This window comes from Bactrocera tryoni, unplaced genomic scaffold (assembly GCF_016617805.1).
Source record: "Bactrocera tryoni isolate S06 unplaced genomic scaffold, CSIRO_BtryS06_freeze2 scaffold_25, whole genome shotgun sequence".
Classification (NCBI taxonomy): Eukaryota; Metazoa; Arthropoda; class Insecta; order Diptera; family Tephritidae; genus Bactrocera; species Bactrocera tryoni.
Window position 1 is genome coordinate 2,686,978 of NW_024395977.1, and position 13,125 is coordinate 2,700,102.

A 13,125-nucleotide genomic window follows, 5' to 3' on the forward strand; every position below is an offset into this window, starting at 1 on the left:
AATAGTAAAATACAAAAATAGGTATTTGCTGATCAGAAGCACAACACAAAAAAGAAAATTTCTTCCAACAAAGCCTCGAAACAAAGGACTGGTGGTGGTCCGTACGAGGAAAAGCTATTAACTGCAGCAGAAGAACAACTCCTCCAAGCTACGGGGATAGATGTTGCTGTAGAAGGGTTGACCGTAGTAAAATCTTTTGGAAATGTAAAGCCCGAAGAAGGATTAAATGAGTTGGTAGAGATGATTATAGATAGCGAGGAAGAAGAAGATCCGACACCATCCACCAGTCGCAGTGCGATAAAATCATGTAAACCGAAGCCCACTGTCGAAAGTGAAAAGCTTTCTCATTTAAAATGCAATTTACGCGCATATGAAGTAACGCAAGCGCAAATAAATAAAAATCTTGAGAAACCACTTGCTCTAAAGGATAGATCTCTCCAAATAAAAGAAGAGGCACATACTGCAGATATGAAAATAAAAGCTGTGGAGTTGCAGATTAAAACTCATGAGCTTGATATTTTAAAAAGAAAAATTCATAAATAAATACCAATATACGAGTACACATAAGATATGTTAATTCCAAGTTCTTTATTGAAAATATATTTGTTAAAAATAAAATATGAATTCAAATGTTGCTGGAACGTTTAATTCAATTATTATCTAAAGACGACACAATATGATCTCTAATTTTATGACCAATTTTAGCTAATTGAGTCTCATTTCCGGTATCTGTTTCTGTATCATTGTTTTCATTTACAAAATATCTGCAAAATATTGAATTTTTAAATTGTATGCAGATGTTATGCAACGCTGCACATACATTGCCGAACTTTGCCATCTTTTCAGGACTACACCGACTTCTTTTATCATTACTAAGAATTTTCCACCGGCCTTTCAGTATAACAATGGTTCGTTCAACAATACAGCGTGCTTTTGCATGGATTTCATTAAACCGTGCTTGGCACGAGCCAACTTCAGGGTTTCTAAATGGTGTCAAACATCATGGTTCCAAAGAATATCCAGAATCTCCTGTTAATTTAGAAAATACGTAGATATGTCTGTAAATATATTTTGAAGCTGTATAAGTGCATATATTACCCAAAAGCCAGACATTTCTCATATTGTTTTGATTAATTCTATATCCGATGGGATGAATGTAAATGCGTCTTTGGTCAGTCTAAACCGCTTCCTGAATCTGCAAATGATTTAAAATAAGAAGATCTATACCACGTTAAACGGTGTAATTAAAAATGTTTTTACGCTGCTTCAGGTAAAGCAATGGGATTACTTTTGTCACGAATCCTGGACCTTATGGCCATTTGATGATGTTCTTCATCTGAATCATATGAACTGGAATAAAAAAACACGTAAGGGTTCATTTTTTTGCCTGCAAAAACTAAATTTAGTAAATTTATATACAAACGTATAAGGAATTTGAATATTTACGTTCAATTCCAATTCAAATACTTTTTTCTTTTGTTTTGTTTCGTTATTCAAAAATGTAATTTAGAGCTACACCAGTGAAGTTATTTCATAAAATTTCTATTCGTTTCGCATCGAGTGCGACGATCCGCACACTCGACACGTTACGAAATTTCATTCGATACGATTACTTGTTCGCTCACGACTGCCGCGATTCGGGCCCTGGATATTTTTAAAGCATTGTCAAACTTCACGGGCAATATGAATGAATACAGATCCTGGAGAAAACGTGCGTGGACGCACAAGGAAAATATAAAAGAATATTGCAATTCGACGTTCCGCAATACAATCAGCAGAGATAATACAATACATCACAGTACCAAAACTCAAGCAGAAGACATTACGAGGAACCACAAAGGTATAGGCCAAACGTGCAAGTGCAATATACACAGAGTGCACCCGCCCCACAGTGCCAAACAATGGACGTAGATTCCTCACGGCAATACAGAAGACCCACCAACTTTAACGCTGCACCTTTACAAAACAACTATAACCGTCAAATACAATGATTATTTCCAAATAACCCAATTCACCCAATCCACAGAAGAGGCACCAAAATCCTTTATCTCGTAATTACAACGCACCAGAGAAGATACAACGAGTAAACCAAATACATTAAGAAGAACTAGGCTCTCTCACACCACAACATGGCGGCGATGAATTACGATCACCTGCTACAAAACAAGGTGACGATTAAGATTATAAGACAGGCTTTGTTTTTCTCAAGCGAGTGAATCAATTGCCGTGTCTTCAACGCCACTGCAGGGTGTCGCTTTCTTTTCTAGGTCTCGCAAACTATTATCGAAAGTTAAACCACTTACCACGTTTCTCAGAGGAGACAACGGTAAAATATCAAAAAATCAAAGCGCAAAAATTAAAATCACATTAGATAAACCTGCAATAGCAGCATTAAGTAGAATAAAAGAAGAACTTCAAGCTCAGGTTGAACTTTTCCAACCAAATTTCAGCAAACCATTTGAATTGACCACAGCCGCTAGTAACTTTGCAATAGGAGCTGTATTATCACAAAATAAAAAACCAATATCATTTATTTCACGAACACTTAGTCAAACCGAACAGAATTACTCTACAAATGAGAAAAAGTTACTCGCAATTGTGTGGTCCTTACAGAAACTCCGAAATTACTTATATGGCATAGCAGACTTAACTATGTATATTAGGGTGTACGTTATTTACCAAATTGATTCTTTTTGACGAGACGCCCCCTAAACTTTGAGTTTTCCATCTAAAAAAAAATATCAGACCATAAAGAGCCCTTATTTTTCATAATAAACCTTGCCCCAAACACGATACATTTCCCATTTAAAAAACATGGGATTTTGCAACTTTTTTCGAATATTTTTTTTTTCTTTGGAACTTTTTCGTTTGTAGGAATAGAAAAGTCATATTCTTGTACAGAATTGAATGCTCTACAAAAAAAGTCTTGACAATTTTTCGATATACTCACTCCTTTAAAAGTCATTTAAGGTTAAAGTTAACTTCTTCAAAAATTGTCTCTAGCTTAAAATCTCAAACTTAGAGACTTGAGACTGCATCGCAGTACATAATCGCCCAGTTAGATTTATTCTACATGAGCGATAACATTTACATTAGCTCAACGGACAACTCCAACTCAAAATTTTGCTACTTTGGACAAATACCTTTAAGGAAAGATACATAAAAATACGTCGACGAGATTCTTTCACAAATATACCCAAACGCAAAATTTTTAATGACTGATAACGATCTATCGTTTAAAAGCATATGTGCACAACAAATTTACAAACGATTACAAATAACGCACACAAAAACGCCAGCGTTCCAGTCTACTACAAACGGACAAGTTGAGTGTACACACAGTACAATTATTGAAATCGCGAAATTTTTAGCTGACCAGAATAATTCAGCACCGGAAGACCAAATTTTTGAAGCTGTTTGGCAGTACAACAAAACCATACATTCTGTTACCAACGAGGACGTGTTTTATAATCAAAGGGGGTATCCGGACATCCAAGAACGAATACAACAAAACTATGAAAGAGTCTTGCGTCATCATAATCGCAATCGAAAGCAGCTGAACTATAATCCAGGTGACGTAATATTTTCCAGGACGCACAGGCGCAATAAAAACGTAGGAAAATACGCGAAGCACGTTTTAAAAAAAGATAACGGAAAGACTGTAACGATTAATAAAGGACGGATTATCCATAAGGACAACATAAGAGTAAAGGCATGTGCGGAATAATTTTCTTTTTACTTTTCCCTATCGCATTATGCGACAATATAATAGATTTAAGTAACAAAAATATGTTCTCGTAGAAACTGACCCCGTATATACACATATATAAAAATAGTTCCTTTCTATATCATATTTCAAATTTATCAAAAATACTTGCGCCCTATGAAGACATAATGAGATCTTCTATAATTTAGAAAAACAACCCGAAACAAAAATATTAATTAATAAAATAATAACATTAAAAAATCAACTTATGCCAAATATCTATAGGCCCAAACTCTCTTAACTTTTCTTGGTTCTGTACTCAAATTTATAACTGTTACACCAGATCATGCTCACATTATGAAAGTAAAAACTTCAATTAATATGCTAATAGAAAATAATAACAAACAAAAGAGCATTAATTCACAGTTTGAAAGAATTCTTGAAACACTCGATCATAAAGCAATAAATAAGAATTTAATAATAGGAGAAATTTATAACGAATTACAAACAATAACTAATACTATTAATAAAAAAATAAAACAAAATTTTTTTACTCTGCCACACTTAATTTGAATGATGTGCATTAATTAATAAACCATGAATAGTTGGATCTTCCACTAATCAATATATTGGAATATTCTGATACCCATATTTGTTATTTAGAACAGGCTATAATTACAATTTACAAATACTCAATACCCCTTAGCTCATAAGAATGCTAAAATTAATTTAGATCCTAAGATAGCAAAATGCAATAATTATCAAAGCGTTTCAAAATGTAAGAATTTTTTCAGTATATTTGTAAATCAGAACATTCTGATAATTGTACTATCAAAATATTAAACGATAAATCAACACCATGTTAAACAATTCATGAAAATAACGCTCCACTCCAAATCATAGAAAACGGTCACATCTTGACAGATTATGAGCATTCTTGGAATAATAGGCCAATATCTGGTCGATGAGTTATTTGAGATCGAAATGAGCCGTTTACAATAACAGCAATTAGCAGCAAAGTAGTGAGACCGCTTTATCTTAAGAAGGAGGGGAGTTAGCGACGCTGAAGATAGCCTAAGTAAATTTCACACTTAACCTAAACAGACAATAAAATTCCCGCATTATAAACACAACAGAGAGAATTCCATAACGAAAAACCGATAAGCATAACAAAACTATCTTTGTTCTAACAAGTGATAGCAAGATAACAGATAGGTATCGAATTACAACAAAGAAGTTATAAGCAGATAACAGCAGCCGCATTTCATAAGTATAAATAGCACTAAGATTATAAAGTGTAGTCAGTAAGAAATTATGAATAAAAAAGGCAACACGAAAATAATGGTACTGCCCAAATAAATATAACTTCTTTTACTCGCGACAAACAACAGTTTGTTAACTCGCGCCTTTTATTTCTCTATTAGTTGTTTTCTATTTCTCTATTAGTGATTTTTCTGGTGCCAAACGACTTATATCTTTTGTTTGGTGTTGCTAAGAAAGCTACGTTAGTTATTATATCATTGAGTTCTCTTGAATATATTTTCCTGTATTTATTTTGTACTCAAACTTAACGTGGCTACTCACTAATTTTTCATATTTTAAACAGTTTGTTTTATAAGATGTTGGACTCACTTTTGGATCGACGAATATGGGTTGTTCCCATATATTTATTAGTAAAGGAGAGTGATCAGAAGATAGATCAGTACTTGTATCAGCTGTTAAGAGCGATTTATCTATATTTCGGATTACAGTAAAATCACTTAAATCAATATGTCGGCTTACCAGGAGATATTATGTCAAGGTTATTGTGCCTATTTATAATAGTGTGATACAGCTGGAGGAGGATGGAGTCATGTGTAGAAGATCACGCAAGTGAGGAAAGTTCTCTGATCGCTATTCACTTGGGAGTGGCCAGAAACGATTCTTTTACACATGGCTCAAGCAGCTCACTATTTCCAGTCCTTGACCAAGTATCCTCTGGGTAGCCTAAGAACATCCGTTCGAAGGTGAGCTAATGTGTGAAGGCGAAACATCCCCTACATAGGGTTGTACGCTGGGTTTGGGACCCGCCACGTAAAAATCAGTACCAATGAAAAAGAAAAAACAGCCTCGGATGAGAGACCCCCCTTTTGATGACGACCATGGCAAACGGAATAAGGACTACGATTTGAGGGCATGCACCTGGAATGTCCGGTCCTTAATTGGGAAGGTGCCCTTGCCCAGCTGGTTGATGTCCTCGCAAAAATAAAGGCTGACATCACCGCCGTCCAAGAAATGCGATGGATAGGACAAGGACAGAGACGAGTAGGTCCTGGTGACATTTACTACAGTGGCCATATAAAGGAGCGCAAGTTTGGTGTTGGATTCGTGGTGGGAGAGAGACTCCGTCGCAGAGTACTGTCATTTACCCCGGTGGATGAACGTCTAGCCACAATCCGCATCAAAGCGAGGTTTTTCCACATATCGCTGATTTGCGCCCATGCCCCGAAGGAAGAGAAGGACGATGTGACCAAAGATGCCGTCTATGAGCTCTTAAAGCGCACCTATGAGAGCTGCCCCCGCCACGATGTCAAAATCGTGCTTGGCGACTTTAACGCCAGGGTGGGCAAAGAAGGTATCTTTGGCACTACGGTCGGTAAATTCAGCCTCCACGACGAAACATCCCCAAATGGGTTGAGGCTGATTGACTTCGCCGGAGCCCGAAATATGGTTATCTGTAGTACTAGATTCCAGCATAAGAAGATTCATCAAGCTACCTGGCTGTCTCCGGATCGAAAAATTACCAACCAGATCGATCATATTGTGATAAACGGAAGACACGTCTCCAATGATTTAGATGTGCGTGCGCTCCGAGGTCCTAAAATCTTCTCGGACCACTATCTTGTTGCAGCTAAGATTCGCACCCGCTTCTGTGCAGCAAAAAAAGCACGCCAACAAACAAAAGGAAGGTTCGACGTCGAGAAGCTGCAGTCACAACAGACAGCCGAACGATTTTCTACTCGGCTTGCACTCCTGCTCTCTCAGAGCACTCGCCAACAACTCGGTATAAGGGAACTGTGGGACGGCATTTCAAACTCCTTACGTACAGCTGCAGCCGAAACCATTGGTTTTCGGAAAGTGCAAAAGAACAACTGGTACGACGAGGAGTGCCGTGTCGCAGCGGAGAGAAAACAGACTGCCTACCTCGCAACCTTACGACCGACCACAACACGTGCGGGATGGGATCGATACCGAGAGTTGAAAAGAGAAGCGAGACGCATTTGCAGACAGAAAAAGAAAGAGGCTGAAATGCGTTAGTACGAAGAGCTTGATAAGCTGGCCGACAGGTGTAATGCTCGAAAATTCTACGAAAAAATGCGGCGGCTTACAGAAGGTTTCAAGACCGGAGCATACTCTTGTAGAACCTCCAAAGGTGATCTAGTCACCGAAGCAAAGAGCTTACTTAGATTATGAAGGGAACAATTCTCCAGCCTGCTGAATGGCAGTGAACGCACAACGCCAGGAGAAGGAGAACCCGATTCCCCAATCGATGACGATGGAGCAGACGTTCCATTGCCCGACCATGAAGAAGTTCGTATAGCAATTGCCGGGCTGAAGAACAACAAAGCGGCGGGGGCCGATGGATTGCCGGCCGAGCTATTCAAATACGGCGGCGAAGAACTGATAAGTAGCATGCATCAGCTTCTTTGTAAAATATGGTCGGACGAAAGCACGCCCAACGATTGGAATTTAAGTGTGCTATGCCCAATCCATAAAAAAGGAGACCCCACAATCTGCGCCAACTACCGTGGGATTAGCCTCCTCAACATCGCATATAAGGTTCTATCGAGCGTATTGTGTGAAAGATTAAAGCCCACCGTCAACAAACTGATTGGACCTTTTCAGTGTGGCTTTAGACCTGGAAAATCAACAACCGACCAGATATTAACCATGCGCCAAATCTTGGAAAAGACCCGTGAAAGAAAAATCGACACACACCACCTCCTCGTCGATGTCAAAGCTGCTTTTGACGGCACGAAAAGGAGCTGCCTTTGTGCCGCGATGTCTGAATTTGGTATCCCCGCAAAACTAATACGGCTGTGTAAACTGACGTTGAGTAACACCAAAAGCTCCGTCTGGATCGGGAAGTACCTCTCCAAGCCGTTCGATACCAAACGAGGTTTCACACGAGGCGACTCCCTATCATGCGACTTCTTTAACCTGCTTCTGGAGAACATAGTTCGAGCTGCAGAACTAAATAGAGAAGGTATCATCTTCTATAAGAATGTACAGCTGCTGCTGGTCTATCTTGGAATCAGCATAGACACCACCAACAATGTCAGCCTGGAAACCCAACACAGGATTGCTCTTGCCAACAGGTGCTACTTCGGGCTGAGTAGGCAATTGAAAAGTAAAGTCCTCTCTCGACGAACAAAAGCTAAACTCTATAAGTCGCTCATAATTCCCGTCCTGTTATATGGTGCAGAGGATTGGGCGATGACAGCAACCGATGAGTCGACGTAACGAGTTTTCGAAAGAAAAATTTTGCGAAAGGTTTATGGTCCTTTGCGCATTGGCCACGGCGAATATCGCATTCGATGGAACGATGAGCTGTACGAGATATACGACGACATTGACATAGTTCAGCGAATTAAAAGACAGTGGCTACGCTGGCTAGGTAATGTTGTCCGGATGGATGAAAACACTCCAGCTCTGAAAGTAATGGACGCAATACCCGCCGGGGGAAGCAGAGGAAGAGGAAGAAATCTATGACCCAGTGTTCCAAAAAAGTCTTTAAATTGAATGTCTGTAATTTTAAACCGAGGTGGTCAGTATATGTCAGGATAAAGTCCCCGCAGCGATTTTTTATAGTTATTGTCGTAGCTTGTAATTGCGCCGTGGCATAAAATTTCAATGCATGATGATGTAATCGTTTTCTAACGAACACTGCTGTTCCTCCATGTGCCTTTCCATCCGGATGGTTTATAACATAGCCTAAATCCCGGTATAAAAAAAAAAATGTTTTTGTTCGTACGTTTTATGGATATTTTCATTACGCATGTACCATGGTGAACACGTGATTGTTCTAAGCATTTTTGATTGGAACCTTTGTATTATTTCAATATTAGTTGCACAGGTCGTACCCCACAGTTGAATGCCATACATCCAAATCGGCTTTATGGCCGCATTATATAAAAAGCACTTTGTTGTCTAGGCTAAGTTTAGAGTTTTTATTTAAAAGCCAATTTAAATTTGCAGCTCTTATCTTCATGCAAGTTATTTTACTAGATATGTGTTTTCTCCACGTAAGTCTTCTATCTAGGTGAATACCAAGATAAGTTACGTCGTTCGCTTGGGGTACTAGACTATTGTTCATTTTTACTGCCGGACACATTTTAGGTCTTAGTGAAAACGTAACATGCTTGCATTTTTGTTCATTTACATTTATACGCCAGTTGGCTAACCATTCTTCGACAGACCTTAAGTGCTCGGCTAATATTCTTGACGCTATTATGTGGCATTTGTTACGGCTCACTAAAGCTGTGTCATCCGCAAAAGTTGAGGTCAATATATTATTAGCTGTAGGAAGATCTGCAGTATATATGATGTATAGAGTTGGGCCTAAAACACTACCCTGGGGTACACCAGCCCTTATCTGTCGTTCGTCAGATATGAAATCTCCCACTTTTACCATAAATTGTCTATTTTTTAAATAAGACTCCAATGTTTTATACAATTCTAAAGGTAGAATGTTTTTAATCTTATACAAAAGGCCTTCGTGCCACACCTTATCAAACGCCTGAGCCACGTCTAGAAATAAAGCTGAACAGTACTCTCTTTGCTCAAATGCTTTTCTTATTTCGTTAGTAATTCTACTTACTTGCTCTATCGTGCTATGTTTTTCACGAAACCCGAATTGGTGCGTTGGTATTATATTATTTTCGTGGAGGAAAGGAGACATCTTTGATAGTAACACTTTTTCAAATATTTTAGAAAGACAGGGTAGAAGACTGATTGGTCTGTATGAAGACGGCTGTGTTAAGTCTTTCCCAGGTTTATCTATCAAGATAATCTGCGACTTTTTCCATGAAATAGGATAGTATCCGAGATTAAGAATTGCACTGAAGAGCAAAGAGAGCACTTCTACAGCAATATTTGGTAACTCAATTAGCATTTTTGGGGTAATATTATCATGTCCTGGTGACTTTTTTGGTTTAAGTTCTTTTATTATTCTAATAATTTCAGTAGGTGAAGTCTTAAAAGACTCGAGTGACTCGTTAACTGTGTTGGGTAAGCTGGACAACTCGAAGTTGTTCTTTGGGCAATTTGGTTGAAATACCTTTTCTAGGTCATTTGCAAAACAATTAGCCTTTTCCTCGTCACTTCGAGCCCAATTTCCGCCCATGTCTCGTATAGGCATGTTGGAGTTAGTTGGTGGCTTCAGGGACTTTTGGGCTTTCCAAAGAGAATTTTGCTTGCTTGAATTTGGACACAGCTTCTTTATATACATTTCGGTATTGGATTCTTCCTCACGTTTAAGCGCTTTTTTTAGTTTACGTGCAGCTGATTTCAATTGAAGCTGAGTGGAAGGGGAGCGACTTATTTGCCATTCACGCCTTGCACGCCTTTTTTCGTTTACAAGCTTTTCTATTTCTCTGTTAGTAATTTTTCTGGCACCAATCGGCTTATAGTTGTTGTTTGGTGTTGCTAAGACAGCTGCTTTAGTTATTATATCATTGAGTTCTTCTATGCTTTCGTCGATATCTCTACCTGTATTTATTTTGTACTCAACATTAATGTGGCTACTCACGTATTTTTTATATTTTAGCCAATTCGTTTTATAAGAAGTCAAACCTACTTTTGGATTAACGAATATGGGTTGTTCACATAACTTTATTAGTACAGGAGAGTGATCAGAAGATAGATCAGTACTTGTATCAGCTGTTATAAGCGATTTATCTATATTTTTGATTACAGCAAAATCAATTAAATCTGGTATTTTTTTACGATCACTAGGCCAATATGTCGGCTTACCAGGAGATATTATGTCAAGGTTATTGTGCCTATTTATAATAGTGTGATACAGCTGTCGTCCTTTCGGATTAATTAGCCGTGAGCCCCAATACGTGTGCTTTGCATTGTAATCTCCACCTGCTATAAATCTATGGCCTAGTGTTCCAAAAAAGTCTTTGAATTGGATGTCTGTAATTTTAAAACCGAGGTGGGCAGTATATGGCCGTCAGATTTAAGTCCCCGCAGCGATTTTTAATAGTTATTGTTGTAGCTTGTAATTGCGCGGTGGCATAAGATTCTGATGTGTGGTGATTTAACCGTTTTCTAACCAACACTGCTGTTCCTCCATGTGCCTTTCCATCTGGGTGGTTTGTAACATAGAGTCTAAATCCCGGTATAAAGAAATTGTTTTTGTTCGTAAGATGAGTTTCTGACAATAGCATTACATCAATATTATTTTCATCCAGAAATCTAATTAGTTCCAATTTATGTTGGTTAACACCGTTAGTATTGCATTAACCAATGTTCAATACACTCATTGTTTACTTAAAAAATTTGCAACACTTTGTTTTCTGATTTGATTATCGCTTGAATCATATTTTGCATTGTAGACATAAAATGTGTAATACAATATTGAGTCTTTATATAAGGGCAACATCTATAGTTTGCAGTGTGATTTCCTCCACAATTGCTACATTTTTTATTTAAATCCTATTTTTTATGAGCACATATGGATAAGGGATGTAAATGCCACCTGCATACGGTGTAATATAATTTCGTGTGTCCATACTCTTGGCAGTTTGTGCATTGTACTGGACCATTTCTTGTATGTGGTTCCTCAACTGATATTCAGAGATGGAGCAGACATTTTAGTTGTAAATTGGATGTCTTTCGTTTTTTTTTGATTCATTAGAATTTGGCATCAATTCTATTTTAAACATTGGTTGTGGGACTTTATTCCTGTTAAAAATATTTACAGCTGTTTTAATACTAAAACCGCATTCTTCGAATGCATTTTTAACATCGTTAGAGTCGATCGAAGACTCTATCCCTTTTATAACAATAACTTGGCCTTTAGAGCTCTTCGGTTGGTAAGTCTAGGAATTCTTGTTATTATTTGATAAGAATTTTACAATATCCATGAAACTTTTTTCAGTATATGATTGAATTTTTGTTTCATCTATGATACCTTTTTTCAAGGTCACAATGCAAAAATTGTTTGTGCCTATTATATTGTTTATTTTGGAAACAAGCGCATTTGAGCTACACTAAATATATTGGATGGGGTTTGGCATTCACGACTGTGGTGGTACCCTTTGCTTCGTTAGACTTTTTACTCAGTAAGGCAAATCTGTTGCCATCAAGAATTTCTGGCCTTTTACCATTTGGATTGCTGGTTTGAAATTTTTTTGTATTGGCCGCTGATTTAATAGGACTCGCTTTCCTTTTTACATTAATGTAGCCATCAATACCAGTCTGTATTGCATTTTGCTTTCCTTCGCTGTCCGGGTGCTTGCTGGTACCAGCAGTCAGGGGATTTGGTGTTGCCCGCTTGCTGTTTACTGCTGCTTCTGCTGACTGCGAACTTTGCTACTTTCTATTTCAGCTGATCGCTGCGATGACTCATCATCGTCGATACATATTTTTTGCCTGGCGTTGTTTTTATTGGCTCGGCAAAGCTAAAGTAGGCATTTAAGGAATGGTGAGGCAGCGAAGCACTCATTATTGTTTTTTTTTTGTGTTTTTGTCTATGTATTTATTTCATGCACTATTTTTTTATGTTTATTATAATTAATTTGTGAGCACTGATTTTTATTTCATTATTTGTTTTTAATATATTATTATCGTTTGTTTACTTTTTGAAAAATCAGAATACACAGAGCGATTTAAAAAACACGTCCGTACACCTTGAACACTTTTCTTGTATCCAAATTGTTAATAATATTTTAAACGAAGGGTGCAATTTCATATTAAAAAAAAATTAGTATTACACGTGAATCTTTAATATACAAAAAACATAATAATTATATTAAAATAAGATATAATTAATTTAGGTAATACCGACATGCGTATATTTGATGTCGCGCATTGCTGTACATATGGAAATAGAAGGAACATCTCAATGTCCCACACAAGTAATGCTAGCTGCTGCTTTGGGATGTGAAGAGTTAGGTATTGCGAACAAGTTACTAGCGCAAAGTATTTTTGGATTATGGATGACGAGTGGACTCTTAGATATACAGTTGAAATCACATCACCGACCTTATGCTGTTAGAGTAGCATGGCAATCTCTACTAGACAAATTCAGCAGCGGCAATGCAATTGAAAAAAAATTTGATGATCCCATGATAATGCTTAAACGAAATGTTTTTTTCTCAAAACGTGACGAAGAGAAAATTAAGTACGAATTTATTTTTTTATTCATT

At 37.5% G+C, this 13,125-nt stretch overlaps 1 protein-coding gene across 18 annotated transcripts in view; it reads left to right on the top strand.

The window, feature by feature from the left end:
* LOC120780291 (FERM domain-containing protein 8) overlaps positions 1-13,125 on the top strand; it is a 285,052-nt gene that overhangs the window by 94,562 nt on the left and 177,365 nt on the right. For all 18 annotated transcript variants that reach the window (XM_040112573.1, XM_040112557.1, XM_040112574.1 and 15 more), the window contains one exon: positions 12,754-13,100. In XM_040112573.1, the coding sequence (XP_039968507.1) occupies positions 12,754-13,100 (347 nt within the window). The remainder of the gene's footprint in view (positions 1-12,753; positions 13,101-13,125) is intronic.